Genomic DNA, 24,277 nt, shown 5'->3' on the forward strand with positions numbered 1-24,277 from the left:
AGTGTCAAAGGTCATTAAGGGGCCACTTCCGGTATAAAACGAAATACCTTTAAAATGCTTCTTCTCCCACAAATTACGTAGGACAGTGACACCACTTGCACACATGAATTGTTATTACCCAGTGTATATGGGGTCCTCACAGATTTGGGGTCAAAGGTCATTAAGGGGTCACTTCCGGTATAAAACGAAAAAACTTCAATTTTTTTTATTTGCTAAGAAAAACATAGGACAGTAACGGTATGGTCACACATAAATTGTAGTTACCCTGTGTATATGTGGTATTTTTTTATTTGGGGTCAAATGTCATTAAGGGTCACTTCCGGTATAAAACGAAAAACCGTCAAATTTTTTATTTGCTAAGAAAAACATAGGACAGTAACGGTATGTTCACACATGAATTGTGGGTACCCAATTCATATGTGGTATTTTTTTTTTATTTAGGGTCAAATGTCATTAAGGGGTCACTTCCGGTCTGAGACGAAAAACCTTCAAAATGCCCCTTCTGCCACAAGTAACATAGCAAAGTGGTGCCACATGCACCCATGCATTGACATTAGCCAATGTCTATGGCCGTTTTCATATATTTTGGGGTCAAAGGTCATTAGGGGTAACAACACGGCTGTGTTCGTGGGTTAGACCACAGCTTAGTCTAGTTATATTTGTTTCATACAAACTCTTATGAACTCTTCTTGTTTTGATGCCAGTGTTAAAATTGGGTATGCAATGGACTAATTTTGCATAATATCCTCGATTTTTACATGGCTGAACTTCCCCCTTGATAATTTTTAAAGGACACATTATTAGCTTTGCAAACTTTCACACCCAAGTGATAAGACTTGCCACGCCCATCAGTGACGTCAACGTTGCAAATACGGTCCGGTCTTGATGTAAACAGCAGGTCTAAGATGCTACCATCTTCGGGGTTAATGGCAGAATGGCGGGGACAAGTAACCTGATTAACAAGTTGATGGAGGTTATTTGCATTTGCCAAATTGGCAAGTTAGCATGTTCAGGAAACAAGGGGTGATTGGAATTCCAGTTTATATTAAAGTCACCTACAACTAGGATACCACTGTAGGGTGTAGCAGTCAGCTCCCAGAGCATGGTTTCAAGGTCTTGGATACCATTTGTAACTTCCTTAGGGCGGTAGACTACACCACAAAGCTAATAATACAGGTAATTAGGTAATTAAAGGTTTGTTCCATCTCCATAAACTACATTATTCATTAGTGTCTACTCACGAAGTTGTAAGCTCAAATTATTCAGGTTAACCGCTTTCATTGGTTAACAGTTATCCTCTTCGCTACTCTTTTAAAGCATTAATGATATGAAGATAATCATACAGTATTTGTTTAGTATGAGTAAATTGTAGATCTAGTTTTATTCGTTACTTCGGGTGTAAAAGGTTTGACCAATATGACCAATTATATATGTATGTATTTTCTATTTGTCCACTTTCACCTTCGTAGCATAGAATTTAACTGTTAACGTGATGACATTTATTTTAACGGAACACTGCCCTCCACTAAGTTGGTTAATAAGGAGTCGTATATTATGTAGCACAGATTTCAGGTCCCATGTATCCTTTCCTTCATATTAAAACGTCATCTGATTCCATTTGTTTACAAAATCCTGCTTGCAAATTACGTATATTGAATAGAAATACAGCCCTATGAAGTCTATGGCAGTAGCAAGATCCCGCCACACAAACAGGCGGAGGGAGCGGAACCATACTGACTGCGGTGGAAACTATTCGATCATGTGACCTTGGTCCTGCCTCATTAGAAATTATTACCGTTAATGCTCTAAGCAGCCTCTTGTTTCATAGGATTTTTCAATCAAAATGATCTAAATTTGGAAAATCAATCCCCACCGCCATAAAGGACGCGACGGTGGGGTGTTCTTGACTAGTATTTTTCGACCCGTCTAACAAGTCATAAGTCGTCGTCAATGCAGTTCATCTCTGTAAAAAATTACAAAACAAAATTACTTTTGCAAAATGTATCTAATAATACGTTATTACATATTAGACCAAATGGCAATAGACCGATTAAATTAGTACTAGTCAAGCAGCAAGAAAAATGCCGTGCAATTCTATTATTAATGCCAGAACTGATTTTAATATCGTAAATTGACTTCAATGAATAGGAAAAGTCTTGGTGCAAAAATAGAATGAAAAGTAGAAACACTTGTGACGTTTTAAGTTGTATAATAATGTACTTGGGCTGCCATTTTCCTCAATCAAATGATGATTTACTGCTCCAATAAAGTAGCAAGTAAATTGGTGTATATAGCACGTCACGTGGCTGAGGAAATGAGCAGATCCACTTGAAACGCCCAAAAAAGTAAGTATTTCTAGTTGATCTTTTTGATTAATATTATGAAAGATAGTTTGAAAGACTTACCTCACGAAACTTCTTTGATAAGAAAGAAATTACGAAGAATAGTGGTATCATGACCATTGACGACAAAGCCATGAACCAACCAATTCCGTATCCCCACCACGGATAAACGTAGCCTTGATATGTCAAACGCTCGTGGGTTATCAAACTAAAAATGAACATAACCTGCATAAATGGACAAAATTATACGATCAACAAGAAATACTATTTTTCATAAACCAGTCATTTGTAATGCTGGTTAGTTGTTTACCTATTTTAATTATGAAGATGGCAAATGCCATCCTTAACTTCCACAATTTGCTCACACGATAAAACTTTGGCCAAATGACTAAAACTTAAAAGAGACCTTAAACTTGGGTGATTCAATGCATTGCAACTGCAGTGTCAGCAGTAGCAACGGTGATCTAAATAATAACGATAATTTAGCCTCATTTGAAAAAATATAAATTTGATAATAACGTCGATATATGCACATAGTGGTTCATTATTTTGAATAGATCACGGAGTTTGGAGATCCCCTCGCACAATAAAAAAAGAGATCGCTATTTACATCTTTGACATAAACTTGCCATTCTAACAGCGGCAAGTCGTTGACCACTTTGTATCACATGGTTTATTCAATGTGACTATTTTCCTTACGAAAAAAGTATAAGTTTGAAAATAACGTCGATATATGCACATAGTGGTCCATAATCTACCAAAAGATTTGTTTTTGAACCAATTTTAAATTCGGAAAGCATAAATACAATGAAGCGGACAGATTAGTCAACATCAAATTAGAATGCATGTGCAATTGATGCACGCAAAGACCGTAAAAAGGGCCGCCGCCCTCCAGTGACCGTTGTTGGTTTATACTGAAAAAGCTCTGAAAATGGAACGGGTTGTATACTTTTTTGCGTTTATTGGTTTTTCTAAAATATATACGTCACTACGCACAGTAACTTTAATTAGCTAAATGAACAAGCTATGATAGCTGATGTCCTTAATATCGAGTTATAAAGTGGTGCGCATGGAAGTCATACGGCAGTGTGCCGTGGGATCGTATGACCGAATAGCTGTACGGTGGAACTTCAGGCGTAAAATGTCAGACTTGGAATGGTGCGTGATGGGATATAGAAGAAAGGTCTGTTGATGTATTTAATATTTAAAATCTCAAATATGATCCATAACTGCGGAGAGTATAGCAAATATACCTTAGCCATTGACTTAATCAAAATCAAATGGTCATATTTACCGCTATCGATACAGGCGTAAGAACGAACCAGCATATCTGCAAGTATTTCTCAAGGATTCTCCAGATTTTGGGATAGTTGGTATCAATGGTTAGCATCAATTTCAAATTGCCAATGAAACGGTTGCCACCTGTATTAAAATAGATGGATCATAAGTGAACTACAAACATTAACAAAAAATATCTATGACATCGACAGAGATAGATTGTAAAAAATAAATGCTATTATACCGTAGAAGTAAGTTATAGCCATGACTTCAAAGAAAGCAATCCAAAGTAGCGCTGTTCCACTCGCAGAATAGTAGTCAAAAAGCTGCATCAAATAAATACCTCCCTAGAAACACAAAATAACCAAAATTGCAGTTCAGTTAGCACTACAATATAAACACCTAGGTTTCATTATCATTGAGGTATAGGACTTTTATTTTTTCGGAGAAGAGCAGGTAGGGCAACTACTTGATTATATTTCTACATGTTCTAACTACATACTCTGAAAATTTTAGAAAATTAGCACGGGTCAGTTTTTTAAAAATCACATTTTGTTCCTAAAATGGGGGTTATAGCGCCCTCAACAGGCACTCTCTCCATAGGGCTACATGTAAGGACCAGTTATAGAAAATGGCCCTAAAATAAAATTGACTCGGTCATTTTTCCTCAAATTTTGCATATGATGTAGATTTAACATCTGGAATGTAATGCAAGTGGTGTCGTTGCTGCTCTTCTAAATTCATTTATAAAATGTCCGCTCCAGACCAAGGTGTAAACCACGTTATGCGAAAGACAAATGCAATACAGTAACCGAATACAAATTATAACAAATTATAACGTTAACAAGGGCCCGGTATTAAAAGCTGGTCATAATAGAGTAATAAAAGAGTTATGTAAGTGGCGGGTCAATAAATGGGACATCATGTACCAAATGTATTGTACATTTGGGTGAATTTCAATCTAGTATGTATCTGAATTAAAATATAGATTTGGCATATTCTTTCTACTGTGACATGACATGCCTGAAACATATGAAATGAATATTAGATCATGATGCAGTCATGTCTACAGTAGAATTCACCTCGACCTTTGCAGGACTTAAACCCCATTAAAAGCTATTAAACCAAGATAACACTCATTGAAACAGCTCAACTGATTAAATCGGATCTTCTCTGGCTGTGCACATGTGTCTGTTTTATATGTGCGATATAGCAATGAGCTGCTATAATACAGCTTCAGTTGGGTAACCGATTATAAAGGAAACGCAAGGAAACAATGGTATGGACCTTTGTTCACGAAATGAGACAATGGCCTGCTTTTTGTTAACCAGCATTCTTGAAAATGAGCAACATAATGATTGTTGACTTAACACGGTTTGGAAATAATTTCTTCATATTTTTGGTGTTATCTGTCGTTTACATATCCTTCCTAAAACACAAAAGTGCGACCCTTTGTCAATCACCTACAGTACCCAATTTCGGCATACTATATAAGAAACTCATCATAATGATTGCCAGAGAATAGTTTAAATGTAGCTTGCACCGTTTTTTTGTGGCATCCTTCAGAAGTGAGCGGTCCGATACCAATATTTTCGGTCAAATCTCCATTCAATTAACACGGGGAGTTGGCTAGCTATGCCTTGCCCTCACTCATATTTTACAAAAGTGCGACTATTTCTGAACATCTAACCTAGCTGTAATTTTAGGTCATGTTAGAGAAATATATTTGCTAGAAGTTTGGAGAATAAGTTAAATATTGGCTGGTTATTTTTCACACAGTGATATGTTAACTAGGCAAGTGCCCATTCTTCCAACATACATCATTTGTAGAGGTTACGCGTCAATGGTGAGAGCACTGTGTATTGTGTATAGGAAAACGGACAGTAACTGCAGTATGTAGTGATGTGTCACAAGCTGTTGGGGTTATTATATTCGTACATTAAAAAAGCAAACAACTTGCTGAAAATTCCTTTGACGGACATATGCATGTCTCTTATTATGCTTATAGGACTAAAAATACACGAAAATATAGAAGAGTTTATAAAATAAATAATTTAGATACAATACTATTAAAGAACATTCAAAGACCACTGTTACTTACATGGGTGATCATTGACATCCCAATACAACACGAAACAAAACAATATATTGCAACAAAGATTTCACGCCGATGTCCCTTCCGGAAAACTCGCGGCCAAGTGTCTGCTATTGCGGTGATGAAACCTTCGCATTGACAAAACTAGAGAACAGATATAAAGTAATTTGATAAGTAGTTTCATAATAATAGAGAAACCCCTCAATGGGGTTAATAATAATGCACGAAAAATGCTACAATAGGTCATTGACATGATTAAGCACCACTTCCATTGTATACCCAAAATCAACTTTTTAGGTTCGTTATGAAAAGTATAGGTTGACCTACCTTCTTTTCTCTTATTGAGTTGTAAGCAAAAAGTCAAAGGTAAAAATTTAGGGCCAACAGGGGTCAACAAAATAATTTCTGGTTGGTTTTCAACCGTATTTTGTGCAAGTTTGAATTTGAGCCCTGTGTCAACTGATGATAACAGATCATTGTATATTATATACAATCTGTCGAAAGTCCCATGTCGTGTTACGTGTTGATGGTGTTGCTGTTATTTTGTTAATGTGGTTGTTTCACAATATACCTGCGAATCTATTCCAAGAAGTAGAATCGTAATGAAAAACAACACAGCCCAGAGCTGAGGTAGAGGCATCTGTGCTACTGCTTCAGGATATGCAATGAAAGCCAAACCAGGTCCTGCAGAGGAAGGATAAGAATATGAATGAGGACCATAGCAACGCGTAGACATAAGCCTAAAAAGTTACCTTTTCAGAATCTGTATTGAGCACCCCATCACTACCCCCATGGGTTTGCTGGTCACATGCATCACATCACAAACACGACATCAGTTTGGACTATACAGGGGTGTGAGAGTTCCTCTTTTCAGCTGAACTACGTGTTTTCTTTTATTTTCAGCCCATTTTTGATGTTTTTACCCTGATTTTATACTGTTTTTCAGTGTTTTATAGTAATTTTGGTCTGTGGCCTCTCACACCACTGACAATAGAAGTTCTCGGCAAGGAGGATAACTTTTGGAACGGTAAGATCAGAGAAACCTCAGAAGTCAAGACTCAAAAACCCCACACTCAACAGGGCACAGTGTCATCGCCCTGATATCTTCATGGCATAAATCCCCACATTGGTAGGTCGAATCCACTAGTTCTTCAACAGCCACGCATGGCCATTTTGTTCCGACCTGTTTAATAGTGTCGAAAGATGGGCGGAGGGACTCCGACTCAGGCTACTGTATAAAACATACTATAGATCGATACGTTCCTTCCCCACTATGCATGCGCGGCAGCCCATCATCTGCTTGAAGGAGTCATTTCTTATGTTACGCGCATATAAAATCAGATTTATTTATTTATTTATTTATTTATTTATTTATTTATTTATTTATTTATTTATTTATTTATTTATTTATTTATTTATTTATTTTTATTTATTTAAACGTTTTCAATGGGCAGCTAACCATATTCTTTCAACACATATATTCAAGTACAAGCCTTACAATGGGTTTTTATAGAAACCAAGAAAAACGCGATATATTCAAGATTTTCTACCCATGACCAGTTGTACATGTGGGCATTCAAAAATCTAAGTATGAATGCAAATAGCATGTGACACCACCATACATCACACATAAGTCGCGGTTAGCCCAATTCAGACCCACTGGTAGCACAACGTCGCTACATGTTTCTCTTTTTCCAATTATATCTAAGAATAAAGTTATCTCAAGTGGCGATCACTTCAAATCATCTCATTGTAACTCATTTATATATAAGCTCTTGTATGTATGTAACTATGTTGTCTAATAGGTATATGCTATTTGTCACTGAGGCTGTCAATTCTATAGACATAGTGAGACTTTGACTGTTAAATGGAATTGGAAAGATATCCCTGTAGCTGAATGTAAACTACATCACTGAGTGATAGCGGTTGTTTTAGCCAATAAGACTCATTTTGTTGCAATGAGAAAAGCAAGCTATCTTATTGGCCAAATACCAATCGCTCGTGCGGCTCGTCGCTCAATGACGAAGTATAAATGCAGCTGATTTGTAAACTGTGGCTTGGACGGTGTGATTAAATATCCACATGTTTCACTGCAGGGCGTATTTCTATTGATTCATTTCCCCCTGTAAACAAAATAATTATTTACCTGGTGTTGACGATGTACTATCAATGCACCATCAATGAAGATCTGCTGTCACTTGACCACCCACCGGGTGGTCATGTGACCAGAGGAGTATAAACACTACGCGGAAGGAAGATGCCGTGGTGGCATCGCAAGCTACGTCGATGCTCAATACAGACTCTGAAAAGGTCCTTGGTGTGATTCGCATAATCATTTAACATAATGTGACTGACCTATGCAAAGGCGACGAGCGATGCATCGCAATATTCTGCAAAATCTCGCTTTTCAAAACCGATGTATCGCAATGGCCCAGCGATCTATTGTAAATTCAGCTTACAGACTGCGTACACAGAAGGAAAGCTATCTAAATTATCTTTAGTTGCTTTGACATGTACTTACCGCCTTTTGCCACTTCTCCTACCCCTACATTTTGTTGTCCGGCCATGAAACCAAGTATTGCAAAGATGACGAAGCCAGAATATAAGCTTGTGCCACTATTTACGCAGGCAAAGAGTAACCCGTCTCTGCAGGATGAAATAATGGGAACATAAAACACAAACTAACATGATAGAAGTTCTTGCAAACTGTCGAACTACTACATTCTGACCTCCAGCTCAATATTGCGTGCTCCTTGGATGCCAATGAGTCTGGTTAGAGCGGTAGGACCGTCATGGCGACAAAGATGTACAAGTATACTATTCACAGGACAATCCCTTTTATCGTCAGCTTACTGGCAGCCCAAAATACAAACCAAACAAGATCGGTTGTACAAATGAAACTGGTTAGCATAATTAGCATGACACAATCGGACGGGTATGGAGGCTGTGTAAATGAGCATAAACCAATGTATCCAACTAGGGATATGCTCTCTTCTGATACATCCATTGAATTTGCATGTAGCTAGGGAAATTATATTGCATAAAGTGATATTTTGATTTGTATTAAAACCTGAAACACGGGCTGAAACACAATGTGGAAATTACGAAATTTATTCCCGCACCCATTATCCTGCAAGCCCGATTGTTACCATTACGATTTAAAAAAAAATTATACCACAAACCTGATACAGTTATTCTTATTTTTGTTGTAGCTACTGAGACTCAGCATTGCACCGTGTCCTATTGAGTAAGAAAAGAATATCTGCGTTGCTGCATCGAGCCATACCTAAAGAAAAAGAGTGGAAATGATGTTTATTACTGTTTTGTGACGATAGTTCGTCCCAGCATACACTATGTAATTTATTGTGCCCATAAATTAATAATTGTGCCCATGGCACGCGGTTTTTTGGTTAACGATCAGCAATGCTGAGAGAACGTCTAAATGGTGATATTCGGAAATCCTCATCAATTCCTCATTCTTCGCCGGTTCCGTTGCTATGCCAAACTTTAATATGTTCTATGTGTTTTAAGTCCATATCTTAGGTTCTAACTTTAGTCTCTGAGGACAGATCGTACGCAAAGATGGCGTAGTCACGTAGTATCATCACAAACAACTGCAGTATTAATTTCACCATTCAAAAACTCAATGGTAATGCCCATCTGTTTTAAAGATTTAAAAGAGCACAAAATGATAACTTACTTGACCATCTAAGAGTCTGCTAATATCGGGACGCATATAGAATCGAATGCCTTCAAATGCATTTTCCAACGTTACTGCCCGTATCAGAATAATAGTTATAATTACATAGGGAAACGTCGCAGTAAAATACACAACCTGCTCATAGAAAAATTGAAATTGAAAAATTAACAGATGTTGAGCTGAAATAAAGGCACTGTGTTATTCAATTTGATTTTTTACTTTATTCTAGCAACAGTTGTAAAAGAAACTCGATTGTTGCATGGCGTGGGTCAATTGCACTTTTATTCAAATTTTTAGTTTAAACCAGACCTTTTATTTAAGACAGAATTATGCATTTTATACGAATCTGTAATTTATATACTGACAGTATGTAAATTAGCTACATGTATTTGAATGGGGCTTCAACTCAATACTGCTGTTTTCTTCTGGGTTTTTTTTGTGCCAAATTGTTTTCATTTAAAAAATACCAAATTATAATTTGAATGACTTATCCTTCACTTTTAAGCAATTTATAAACACTTTTTTTTTTACACTTTCGCTGGGATCACTGAATGGGTCTTTAATGCATTGTCGACAAGGTGTTTATTTTGGAGGCGCAGTCGTTCTGTTAAAAAAATTGGTCACAAAACCACGCAGGTAAATAATAATTATTTTACCTTCCCTGAGCTTTTGACACCTTTGCAGATGATTAAGAAGACAATAATCCAGGCTACAATAAGACTTATCATCAGTTGCCAATTTATGGTGCCCACATCGTCTATGCCGGATGACAGGTGAACTTGTAAAATCTTTCTTCTGTATCATATGGTAAAAAGAACAGAATTAGTGGTGGTGTCATGAGAGAAAGGGATGTGATGGGACATCCCCCGACTTGGGCTTCCCATCACTGCACAGAACAACTTGTGATTTGATTTGTAAAAAATGCAATTACAATGTTTACAACCGTAATTCAAGGAGAGGAATAAACAGTAATTACCAGGGGACAAGCAAAAAAATGCTCTAAAAAGGTTTATCCATACAGCGCAAGATTCACTACCAGTTCCTTAATGTTTTATTTACCCTGTTTGTCAAATAAAACTAAAATGTAAATTGTATATAATGTTCGTTTAAGTGTAATGAACATTTTCTGCTATGCATTTGTCATAATATACTTATTCTGGTTTCCATGGCAACAGGTTATATGATAAAATGTGGCAGGTTAATGTGAAACATATCAAATTTTATTAATTCAACCAATGTTAATTTCATATATTCACAACTTCGTGTCGACATATAAAGCCAAGATGAATACCAGCACATGCAAATGTTTGTTGATAGCAAATGGGGGCTGGTTGTCATGGAACTACAATTGTCAGTTTGAAATGTACAAACATAACTGACAATATGAGGTATTGTCTGATGAATTTGACCCATTTGTCACTCAAATTCATGTTGTATAGCCTAATTGATAGCAGAGATGAATTACAAGCGTGAACATGGTGAATTATATCAGTACTGGTTGCAACCAGCAACCTAGCAACCAATCCGTCCATATTATTCTCTAATTGATTTTAGTTATTTAGTTACTGCCGATTTTTTTTTCGAAGGTAAGAAAATGTCAAAATGTATGTTTTTAAAATAACGTAGCATCGAACATTTTGCTTTAAAAGGTTTACCTTAGTTTGTCCATTACAACATCTTTGTTGCTCAAATATACTAAATAAAAACATAAAATTATTCCAAAAGGCGTGGTTGTAATTTTGTCCTTCGGCAAACAATACATTACAATTCTGTGCTGGTTCCAATTTATTAAACATTTTTATAATCGAGACGAATTCAAATATGAATATTTTTATATATTATATTGAATGGCTTTGAGTGTGATACAAGAATATATTTTTCTATCGAGTGCGAAGATGAGTGCAATATTTTTCTATCGAGTACAATACATTCTTCTATTACGCGAAAATAAGTCATTCAATATTGTTATTATTGTTTTATTATTATTATTATTATTATTTTTATTATTATTATTATTATTATTATTATTATTATCATTATTATTATTATTATTATTATTATTATTATTATTATTATTATTTTTATTATTATTATTATTATTATTATTATTATTATTATTATTATTATTATCAGACTGAGTTGGTAAATTAAATTAACTTTTACCGAAACTAGTAACGGTTTTCTCAAAGTTTAGAATTTTTTTCGTTTTAAATATATGGGTTATAAAGGGATATAAAATTTGCCTTTTTTTTTCAATTTTGACCAAAATTGTGGATATTTTAATGTATCTATACTAATAAAATAATAAGCGCTGTCTGTCTGTGTGTCCGGCTATGCGTTTCACTGCGTTTCGACGCATCGATGCGCTATTTCGGATATAGATCGCTAACGGGAAAAGCATGTTGACCGGGTGGGTTTAAAAGTCATCGGAGGTCAAAGGTCAAAATTTCAAAATGTATGCGCGAAATAAAATCGAGGTCAACCGAGGGCAAAGGTCATTACGGAGGGGGTCAAATTTCAAACTTTGTCCGATCGGGCTCCAACTTGGTGGTTGGAATCCTTCGTATGAGGGGAGCATGAAAAACATTATATGGAGGTCATCCGAGGCAAAAGGTCATGGATTTTAAACTTTGTCCTATCGGGCTCAAACTTGGTGTGTCGGATCCTTGATATGAGGGGAATATATGTGCAAAACAAATTTGAGGTCAACCGAGGTTAATGGTAATGTAGGGGCTAAATTTAGACTTTGTCCTATTGGGCTTGAACTTGGTAGGTGGAATCCTTCGTATGAGGGGAGCATGAAAAAAATTACATCGAGGTCATCCGAGGTGAAAGGTCATCTGGGGTCAAAATTCCAAACTTCGCCCAATCTGGCTAAAAGTATTCTCTATATCACGGAAGCATGAACAAAATCAAACCGAGGTCACTCAAGGTCAAAAGTCGTATATGGTCAAATGTTAGAGTATGTCCATTGGGCTTAAAAATGGTAAAAAGAATCATTGATATGTCAGGAACATGTCATAAAGTCAAAAAGGGTCATCAGGGGTCAAGCAGTATTTCTATCATGTAGCTGGTGCCCTAATAGCTACAGGGCCATTACAGCTACAGGTGCACTAGTATTTTTAAAACGAAGAAAAAAATCTAAAAGTTGAGAAAATATTTACTAGTTTTGTGTCTTTAGAACACAAATTTTCAAACTATTTGAAATTCTTGCATTATTGCCTTTCTAAAAATGTATAATTGTATGTACTTATCATCATTACTTTTATAGATACAATACAAAATAATGTCTAAAATTCCACACTTTGAATGATCCTGCGCGCAATTGGTATTTGAAAAACAATTAGATAATGATTTTATTATTAGGGTTTTATAAAATGAATTTACGAAATATATTTTATGCCTGTATCAAAAATTTAACAATACTTGGATTGTATTTTTTGGAAACTTTTTGAAAATTGTCATTAACAATATTTTAACATGAAACCAGTTGCCATGGAAACAAAGGCATTTTAGCTAAGCAGTCTAGTATGCAATAACATACGCTACCAGAATATTGGCCATTAGGGAATGTTTTGATGTATCCGTATCACCTAGATGTGGAGTTGGCATGTTGAAATCAATTATCGCAAAATCGATAAAATCCCATCTATACCCTTCCCCATCTACCAATCGTAATTTTGGCTATTTATATTTCTAAACAAATACATCAATTATTAATACTTACTCCCAAAATTCTTCTACAGCTGGGGTAAAATCGCTCAAATTTGTGAGCGTTCCATTCAAACACACTTGCTTGAGTTCCTTTCCCGTTTGGTTTACATCGCATGTTTCCAGAGAGGTCGAGTTAGCGTTCCCGTAAATCCATTCTGGCTCAAGACATTTTTCTGTGTTGAATTCGTTGTTGCAGTGGGACCATGGTAAAGGTTTAGCAAAGGAAAGTCCAATGTAGTAGATAGCCCAGGCAAGGATGACATTATAGTAACAATTTAACCAACTCAAAACTATGATGCCAGCAATACCTATTCCTGGTACATAAAATAACAAGTCAAAACCACTATTATATATAATACAAAAACAAAGTTTTATACCCATAATATTAAAATAGCTTTAAAAATGGACGACAACATGTACCTGGGCTTCATCAAGTCCCCCTTACCTCGAAGATGGACGGCCTATCCCTACCCTCGGATATTGGTATAGTATACAGTAACAACGAGCGCAATACGCGGATTTAGGGTTTCTCTACCGGAAGTCAATTTGTGCCGAAATTCCTTCCCACAATGCAATATGCGTATTCGGTATTGCATAACAAAGAATATTGATTAACCTCCGAACTGTGTTTATTGTTATGCAAAACGCTTATTGCAGTGTGGGAAGGAATTTCGGCATAAATTGACTTCCGGTAGAGAAACCCTAAATCCGCGTATAGATGATCGGTCAATTGGAGCCATTTGGTGGTTTGTTTGAGCGTTTTACGGCGACATCAATAAAATGGTTGCCTTGATATATTTTTTGTTAGAAAAACGTTTTCGACATCATTCGCAAAAGCTTATAAAAGGTTGTCAGAAAACGTTTAAATGTCGGTATAAAGGGTATATAAATGGTATAACGTTTTCATAACATTTTTAAGTAACCTACTGCAAATATTTTAAGAGAATGTTATTTAAGTGTAGACAAAATATTTGGCAAAAAATGTTTTCAAAAAATAGTTTCCAATTACATTTTGAAAACATTTTAAAAATATTGTTGTAGTGTGTTTTCATACAAAACGTTTTAAAACGTTTTCATGACCTTTATATAACCAGATATTTAATGTTGTTAAAACATTTTTACCTAAACCAAAACCCAAAATATAACTTGTTTAAAACCTTTTTAAAAAACATTTTTGTGTTTGCTGGTAGGTTACGACCCACTCCAAATAAGTTTAAAAGTAATATTGCTCTGATTATTAACAACATATTGATCCTTCATTAAACGACGAAGTGCGTTTTTGTTTCGTTTTATTTGATAGATCCACGGTCTCCCCTTACATGTATATAGAATCCTTTTTGGTCTTACGTATTTAGGTTTAATGCAAAAATTGCCATACATTGAAAGGAGTATTTCGTGATCCTAGCATATTTTTCAGTAGATATTTACGGAAAAAGCTTATATTTCCAAAATGTCAGTTGATTCCAAATTTCCGTTTGCGAGTTATGCATGATTATGTGTATTTACATTGCTCCATCATGTTCATATGCCACTGTGTTGAATTATGCTCTGTTACACCAGAACGTAGTTCAAATTTGACGATATCTTTGCTCAAGGGATTAATCTGCTAGAATTTTTTTTGTAAATAAACATTATTGCAGCCAGAGGTTTCCGGGGGTATAAAAATATGTTTTTGAGAAAAGTGGGGGTGTGTGGGGGTGTGTGTGTGTGTGTGTGGTGGGGGGAGGCTGTTTAAATGTCCCTTTAAAAGCACTCTCTTGATATAACGAGTGAAAAGCTGTCTCTTCAAAAGAGTGAGAGAAGGGTGAAAATGACTCAAAAAAGTAACAATCACTCCTATAGAGGAGTGAAAACCACTCCTAAGAGAGTAAAAATCACTCTTTCAGGGTATGATATAGAAAGAGACTTTAAGAGAGTACAATTCTGCTGACATTTGCAAGAAATTATAATACAAAGGAACACCGCCGTGAGACATCTCTATTAAAAACAATGGAATTCGGATAAGTTATGCCATCAGATTAGCGATTACTTCAAACTATTGCATAAAAACCACCATTCCGGTAATGATAACTTGTCATCTTTAAAGAGATTTTGTTAATAATGTAATACCTTGCCATCCATGTAAGATATTCCAACACGTTATTCCTCCTTGAGACGTGAACTGACCCAGTCCTAATTCCAGTAATAACACCGGAATTCCACCAACAGCAAGACATATCAAATATGGGATAAGAAATGCTCCTGTGTAGAAAGTTTAAGTAAATTTATGTTTATAGAGCGTGAAATAAAAATTCAATACTATATAATGAAAGACAGAGATAAAAAGAATTTATCGTGTCTGACGTCATCTGTCAATTAAACTCGAGCACGGTTTGTTTTCAAGTGTCGTGATGATGACTAGTATGATTGGCCAAGTGGTCCAAAAAACGCGTAAGATAAACGTGTAAGGTTACACGTGTAAGATTGCATCTTACACGTGTAAGATTGCATCTTACTGCATCTTATACGTGTAAGAATGAAGCGGGATTTTAAATTGACGAATCACAGAGTAAGAAATCACAAACAACCAATCATCTCACGCGTAACAAACTTCAACCAATAATAAGTAAAGACGTTTTGTGATTTGTAACACCCACGTATGAATGGCCAAGTGGACCAAAAAACGTGTAAGATTATACGTGTAACCTTACACGTGTAAGATGGCATCTTACACGTGTAAGATTCCATCTTATGCGTGTAAGATCGCATCTTATACGTCTTAGAATCTAGCGGGATGCTTAAATTGACGAATCATATATAAAGAATCCATGTTTAAACCCCAAACAACCTATCATCTTACGCGTATTCATCTTCGACCAATGAAATCTCACATAGCATTTCTTATACGCGTAAGAATTGCCTATTAGGGATGGACGGTATTCTGATTTGACTGGTACGACGAGTGTCGAATAATCTCAGCCTCGATATCGATCTGCACCGCGGTAGTTATCTCAAACGTTATTATTTTACCATCACCTCTTGATATTTTGATATGAGTATTAATTTACCCAGATAACTGATAAAGTAGCCAAAAAGTGAGATAAATCGGGATGTGACCATGACGGACCAACAGTAGGAACAATTCCTGACAGAGATTCGTCATAAAATACTGGACATTGCAGCACTCATACAAATTAAGAAAATGCCTCGTTTACGATTTTGGTGACGAGCTCTCCTTATCCTCGGTACGCCGCCAATAATATCACGTATCGTCCATCACTAAAATCCAAATCTTAAACGTATAAGAAGTCGTGGGTATGATTGGCCAAGTGGTCCAAAAAACGCGTAAGATAAACGTGTAAGGTTACACGTGTAAGATTGCATCTTACACGTGTAAGATTGCATCTTACTGCATCTTATACGTGTAAGAATGAAGCGGGATTTTTAAATTGACGAATCACAGAGTAAGAAATCACAAACAACCAATCATCTCACGCGTAACAAACTTCAACCAATAATAAGTAAAGACGTTTTGTGATTTGTAACACCCACGACTTCTTATGAGTGCACTACACTAAATCCTTCCGCATTTGGTGTAACCCTTCATAGTTCCGGTAAAAAATAGCGCCTATGCGAAATATATCGGCGTCCCAAGGGAACCAAATTTGAGTGACTCTTGGTTGTTTTGATAAAAACGATAGAATAGGAGCTCAACATTACAAATCTGTTCAGAAAATGTTCCGAATCGAATGTACATGGGCAATAGGCCCTCGGAACAATATCATGGCCGGAACTGGTAAGGAGGCGAGAGTGTCGGCTGAAATTCGGGATGGCGCTGTTCAGGAGTTCGTATCTTTTAAGCTTGTCTCAACTTGTCCCAAAAAATCATATTTAAATAAAAGTTTAATCTTTATTTAAGACGTTGATTCGATCAAAATATTAAAAATGTTGTTACATGGGGTAGAAAAACAAACTTACTTTCTTGTATTTTCCCGTGTATTTCAATGGGACGATTATTTAGTGGTGTGCGCCCTTATACGTGTAAGATTTGGATTTTAGTGATGGACGATACGTGATATTATTGGCGGCGTACCGAGGATAAGGAGAGCTCGTCACCAAAATCGTAAACGAGGCATTTTCTTAATTTGTATGAGTGCTGCAATGTCCAGTATTTTATGACGAATCTCTGTCAGGAATTGTTCCTACTGTTGGTCCGTCATGGTCACATCCCGATTTATCTCACTTTTTGGCTACTTTATCAGTTATCTGAGTAAATTAATACTCATATCAAAATATCAAGAGGTGATGGTAAAATAATAACGTTTGAGATAACTACCGCGGTGCAGATCGATATCGAGGCTGAGATTATTCGACACTCGTCGTACCAGTCAAAACAGAATACCGTCCATCCCTAATAGGCAATTCATACGCGTATAAGAAATGCTATGTGAGATTTCATTGGTCGAAGATGAATACGTGTAAGATGATAGGTTGTTTGGGGGTTTAAACATGGATTCTTTATATATGATTCGTCAATTTAAGCATCCCGCTAGATTCTAAGACGTATAAGATGCGATCTTACACGCATAAGATGGAATCTTACACGTGTAAGATGCCATCTTACACGTGTAAGGTTACACGTATAATCTTACACGTTTTTGGTCCACTTGGCCATTCATAGACTTGCTGAACGCGGCGGTATAATCGGGCGCCTTATTGTTAATTTTGCACCTTTAAACATACAAACCATCTCAAAAGTTAGGTCTTTATAGTAGGAAGCTTTCTTTCACGAAGGTACCATCTCAACAATGCCTAGAAAAGTTGCTTATTGCCTTGTAAAAGTACGTAATTTTTCGCCATTTTATGCTATTCCTTTTCTCCGATCGGCACCAGATAAATCGGCCTACCTTTTACGCGCTATTAACCTGAGTAAACCAATCAATGATCGTAATTGACAGTGATATCAGACGCAATAAATTCATTTTATCTCTGTCTTTCATAATAGTTACTCTTTAAGCTAAACGAATCCTTTGTTATGACATGTCCTTTATTATCAGAGGGAGCAATTTCACGCTTTATTTTTGTTTCATAATAAAGGGACTAATTTCCCCTTTCATCCACATACATCCTAGATAGCAATGATCCGTTGGCCCAACGTTGGTCCCACATGTTTCGATTGTTAGCCAACGTTGGCTGTCTGACGTTAGAGCAACGTCTTTTTGCTCATAGGCCTAACGTTGCATTACCGTACACATTTACGTAAGGCCAGCGCTGAGCCAACGTTGATCCAACCAATGTCGCTCCCTGGGCAACCGTCTGCCAACGTACGGCCAACGTTGAGGCAACATTGGCCCAACATTAACCAAACCAATGTTGCCGATGCTAATCCAATGTTTCTCCCGGGACAACCTTCTGCCAACATTAAACCAACATTGGCCAAACGTTAACATTGGCCCATCATTGATCCAACAAATTGCTTCCAACATTTTGTCGTCATCAATGTTGGGCCAGCCATGCCAACATTGAACCAATGTTACCCCAAACTGTGGCCAGCAAAGTCCCTGAATTGTTGTTAAATGGTTTGCGGAATGATGTGGGGCCGTAGTGGTCAGCGACAACCTGTAAAGTGTGCTGAGGCCTGTGGATCAACGTCTAGGCGTTGTGCCTTTGCGTAGTGCACTATAAATACTGTGGTTAAAAAAAAAATATTTTGAGGTTTATGTTGTGGAACAGGGATGTGTTGTGGAGTGGTAGGCCTAGGCCTACTCGCTGTCCAATGTATTTTATATCTGAATGGCTTAAAAAGTCACGTATTTTCCTGACTATGATATTTAATTTAGTTGTTGAAAAGGATTACATTTTGGCGAGATTATATCACGCAAAAAAAGTTCATAGAAAGAGCTCGTAAGCTTTACTGTAGTGTCCACTGTCAAAATTAATCCTGCATATCCTGCATATATCAAAAGTACATTCACATCTTTATCCAAAGTACATTCACATCATTATGGTAATTGATATATTTATTAACAAAAGCCAGCATAAAAGGATAATTAAGCCTTCATTATACATATTTGAGGGTGGTATAGTGCCTTTTCTCATTAGAACGAGAAACTAATAAATTAAGTAATATTTAAAAGTAGTCTTAATTTTTCTTGACCTTGACCATATAATTAGTACGTTGAAACGAAGAAACTAATACTTTCTCTTTCTAGGCTTCTCAAGGAACCATCAATATCTATAAACGTTTTACAGGTTCAGAATTGTGCATTTTTGGAACAAGCGTAACGTGAAAACCACCTAGTCAGGTCAAGATTATGTACAAAAGTGTTAAATAATATACCGCTCTTTTCAAAGACACTAATTGTACAGATATGAGTGGTGTCAGCATAATGGGAAATATTTCTATAGAATTAGCAGGTCTTTATGCATATTCTTTGATAATCAATGTAGGCCAACCAAATTACGGAAAATCAGGGCTTAATCCACCACTAACTGCAACAGAAACCATTTAATCACCGTCATAGGCCTATATTAAAGAAAATATCAAAAGTCCCCAAAGGTTTAAGTTGTGGAACAGTGCCTAATTTGCATAAATTTGCATTTTCAAAGTTGGTCAAATCTTGTTTAAAACCATACCAATGTCTTACTCTCATCATAAGGATTCAGAAAAAATAAAGTTTGATCAGTCTTCGACATACGGTTTTTGAGTTATAGGCAAAAAGATCAAAGGTCAAATTTTCGCGTCCACAGTCGTTCACAATGGAAATATACTCCAACTTTTGACCAAAAAAATCAAAATGAGAAAAGTTGCATTGTTATGGATGTTTTGTTACATAGGTAACATCACAAAACAAGTCAAGGTCAACAGGGCTTAATGGATTGTAATGTTTCTGCAAGCGGAGCAATATGAAACCATTTTTATCGAAATCAGAGCATTTTTCAATTTTTATCCCCCTGTGGAATCCAAATTTTGACAGTTGGCCATTCTCCCCCATAACTCAAGAAATGTATATCGGAGAAAGGTCAAACCATACCTTTTCTGAATGCTTATGACGAAAGGAATACATTGGTATGGTTTTTAACAACAATTGACCAAATTTGAAATTTCACCCCTGCATAAGCTTTCATTTTGGATTTATGCAAATTAGGCACTGTTCCACTACTTTGATGGGACTTTTAATATGTTCTTTAATATACTTTTTTATAATGAATGGTGATTAAATTGTTTCTGGTGCAATTAGTGGTGTGTGATTTTTTATTTTGATTGGCCTAATGGTGCGATGCACAGTTACAGTTGCGGGTGATATACTCAAAAATTGTATCTCATCCTGTTACATCACTATGTATACGGCGAATAAGTCACTAAGTATATCCACAGATATCCACAGTGTATACAAGGTCATCCAAGAATAAAATATTTTAAAATATTTGACGATATAGATAAATGTAGTTAGAGTTTGGTTCCTTCTTTAGTGCAAATCATGTAGGTATCCATCAATGCCTATTGTCATGTGTGCCTGACAATGAAATGCATTCTTCTATTTTTTACATTAGTCAGCCTAGAAACCAAGGCTAAAACTTAATATTCCACTTGAAAAGCTATTGTTCACTCGTTTCCCCCCCCCCCCCTCTCTCTCTCTCTCTTCCTCTCTATTTTCCTATTTTCTTTTCCTTCTCTCTTTCTTCCCTTTTCCTCTCCTGTCTGTCATGGTTACCAATATTTAAAATTTACTGTAGCACTCATATTTTTATGGATTTTGAACTAAGCCGTTAATATTACTGGACTATTTGTTCTTGATATCGTGTCCTATTGCACCTACAAGGGTTAGCAAATCTTGTAATAAGTTGCAGCCAAAATAATAAAATTAAATATAAAAAAATGTATGAAATATTTTTTTTTAACCAAATTTAAAACAATACTAAATTTTGTAAAAAGATTGCACAAAGGTATCTCAGGTTGCCCGATTGCTCTAAATATATATTAAATGCAATTTCTGCCGTGGATAAATTTGCTGGTCAAAATAAAGGTGCACTATTGCATTCAAGTTCAATGAATAGACTGATTGAATGTATGAGGGCTTGAGTGCTGAGGTCTGGATCAGTTAACTTTATTCTTTTTCCATTATATCGGGCCCTTGTAGATGCTATTTATAGGTTTTACCGTCTACTTCGGAGCCTTTGGACCCCTGGTGCCCAAATGACCGACTCAGGGGTTAATACCACTAAATCCGCTTGTGAAGCGGTTTCTAGCAAAATTTTATCATCTATAGGCCCAACTTTGCATAAAAATTGTGCAAAATCGGTACAATATTAACAATTTTAGTGTTGAAAATCGTGTTTTGCTAGAACTTGTGAATGTGATCTCTACTAATTTGAACAGAAAACGCGAACATTTGAGTGATGTTTACCATAGGCGTAGATCCCGGGGGCCGGGGGGATGGGGGGGGGCAATATTTTGCCAGGGGGTGGTCCACAGAATCACCCCCCAATGTAGACACCTGATAATGGGTTTCGGACCAAATTAACCTAATATTTGCCCATTTTAGCCCCAAAAGTGCACATTTTCGCGTGCTTCGCGCGCATTTATACTACTTTTACACCATATTTCATCAGTTTAGCTTCAAAATAGCTAAATTTTTCGCGCGCGTAACATTAACTTATTCTGTTGCCAAAAGGTGCTGGATTAACTATACTTCAAGCATTTTTTCCCAACTCCATCCCCCAATGTCAACAAGAAATCTACTGATGTTTACGATGATGAGCGCATGAACACACGAGGTCAAAACGCGGTTAGCAGTCGGACGTAAACACGGGAAAGTCGGGCCTTTTTATATAGCGCTATTTTTCTCAAAATGTTGTGTCATTTTCAGATATGTTATGCAGAATTTTGTTCTGATTAAGATGATATCAAATATATTTCAAAGTAAGACGGAATAACGTATCAAAATAATGTATGCTCTTGTGTGATTCTTGCTTGCAATCAAACTAACGTAATGCTCTTGTGTGAGTCTTGCTTGCATTCAAAATAACGTATATGTTCTTGTAGGAGTCTTGCTTGCAATCAAAATAACGTATGCTCTTGTAGGAGTCTTGCTTGCAATCAAAATAACGTATGCTCTTGTGGGAGTCTTGCTTGCAATCAAAATAACATGTGCTCTTGTAGGAGTCTTGCTTGCAATCAAAATAACGTACGCTCTTGTGTCAGTCTTGCTTGCAATCAAAATAACATATGCTCTTGTGGGAGTCTTGCTTGCAATCAAAATAACGTTGCTCTTGTGGGAGTCTTGCTTGCAATCAAAATAACGTTGCTCTTGTGGGAGTCTTGCTTGTAATCAAAATAACGTACGCTCTTGTGTCAGTCTTGCTTGCAATCAAAATAACATATGCTCTTGTGGGAGTCTTGCTTGCAATCAAAACAACGTTGCTCTTGTGGGAGTCTTGCTTGCAATCAAAATAACATATGCTCTTGTGGGAGTCTTGCTTGCAATCAAAATAACGTTGCTCTTGTGGGAGTCTTGCTTGCAATCAAAATAACATATGCTCTTGTGGGAGTCTTGCTTGCAATCAAAATAACGTTGCTCTTGTGGGAGTCTTGCTAGTAATCAAAATAACATATGCTATTGTGGGAGTCTTGATTGTAATCAAAATAACGTTGCTCTTGTGGGAGTCTTGCTTGTAATCAAAATAACGTATGCTCTTGTGGGAGTCTTGCTTGCAATCAAAATAACGTTACGTATCGTAAATACTGTAGTAGTATTTCACAAGCTCAAATGGTAATAACACTTTATTTTTTAGGAACTTTTGAATTCTCGCTATTCGCAATAAGGGCGCCGCCAGCGGTTTGCGATGTAATCGTGATGTATCATGGGAAAGGTCAACATCCAAGTCCGCGCAATACGAATATTACCATGCTATTACATAGGAACACGTGACAATATTTTTTTAGTTTGTCAAAATAAAGGTGTTACACGCGAATCGATACTCAATAATACTTAATAATGTGATTTGAAATGTGCACAATTAATTTTTTCTCTATCGATTTGCGTGTAATACCGTTATATTGACAAACTAAAAATATTGTCACGTGTTCCTATGTAATAGCATGGTAATATTCGTATTGCGCGGACTTGATGTCGACCTTTTCCCATGATACATCACGATTTTCCCATGATACATCACGATTACATCGCAAATCCGCTGGCGGCGCCCTTATTGCGAATAGCGAGAATTGAAATATGCACATTATCGGCATGCCCTTCTTGCGTAATGCGAGTTACCGATTTTTCCATCAGCAGTGATCAATGTCATCAAATAAGAGATTATGTCATGCTCAAAGTAGAGAATATTCAGCTCTATCAATACCATTAGGTCAAAGCTTTAAATGATTACAAAAGAATTAACAGCAAGGCTAACTAATATAAAAACTACAGTACTCTGACTAAAAGGAGACGCCAAAAAAGTGTAATGCGAGTTACAAATTTAATCGCCCACATACCTCTCGAGAAAGCGCTCTTACTTTTGGTTAGGCGAAAAGTACATTTCAATAAGATACAGCAAAATAATAGCACTTACCTCCACCGTTTTTATAGCACAGGTACGGAAATCGCCATACATTTCCCAAACCAACTGAAAGTCCTATCAGCGAAAAAATGAAATCCAAACGACCAACCCAATGACCTCTTTCATTCAACCCGTCTTCAATATTCAAAGACATAGTTGACAGTATGCAGTGGTACATTTAGTCATGAATAGATTTTAAAGCAGAACAATTATCCTATGACCTGATACGATATGATATATATAGGCTCTACTCATTTTTTGCTCGGTTATATTAAGGCAAGCCTTAGAAGGGATTTTCATTGTCAAGATCCAGTGCTTATATCGGAATAAACCATTTTGCATACGGGGTTTATAAAAGCCAATATGTACAAATGTACTATCTTTTTTTTAAATGAATTAGGTACATTTTTTTGAACCTGCTTCTTGCATATTTGTAATGTTTGCACACGTGTTTCCAACTTACACGTAGTTGGAATCAGTCAAATTGGTTGTCTTTGTAGGGCAACAGAGCAATTCATGTCTTTGAGCTCCGCAGTTAAGCGACCAAGATTATTATCAGATATAGATAGGATTTTTTTATATATATATTTATTTTTTTTACCTGATTAT

General features: G+C 36.3%; 1 protein-coding gene across 1 annotated transcript; it reads right to left on the reverse strand.

Annotated features, from left to right (window-relative positions):
- Positions 1 to 1,379: 1,379 nt before the first annotated feature.
- On the reverse strand, positions 1,380 to 23,841 carry LOC140148574 (sodium- and chloride-dependent taurine transporter-like). Its single transcript, XM_072170574.1, has 13 exons — positions 23,681 to 23,841; positions 15,239 to 15,370; positions 13,143 to 13,443; positions 10,072 to 10,210; positions 9,416 to 9,550; positions 8,898 to 9,001; positions 8,237 to 8,361; positions 6,287 to 6,399; positions 5,722 to 5,859; positions 3,865 to 3,967; positions 3,637 to 3,764; positions 2,406 to 2,567; positions 1,380 to 1,963 (listed from the first exon to the last, which is right to left on the reverse strand). The coding sequence occupies exons 1-13, from the start codon at positions 23,820 to 23,822 to the stop codon at positions 1,958 to 1,960; spliced, it is 1,728 nt and encodes a 575-aa protein (XP_072026675.1). The 5' UTR covers positions 23,823 to 23,841; the 3' UTR covers positions 1,380 to 1,957.
- Between the last annotated feature and the right edge of the window lie 436 nt (positions 23,842 to 24,277).

This window comes from Amphiura filiformis, chromosome 3, assembly GCF_039555335.1.
Source record: "Amphiura filiformis chromosome 3, Afil_fr2py, whole genome shotgun sequence".
Lineage (NCBI taxonomy): Eukaryota > Metazoa > Echinodermata > Ophiuroidea > Amphilepidida > Amphiuridae > Amphiura > Amphiura filiformis.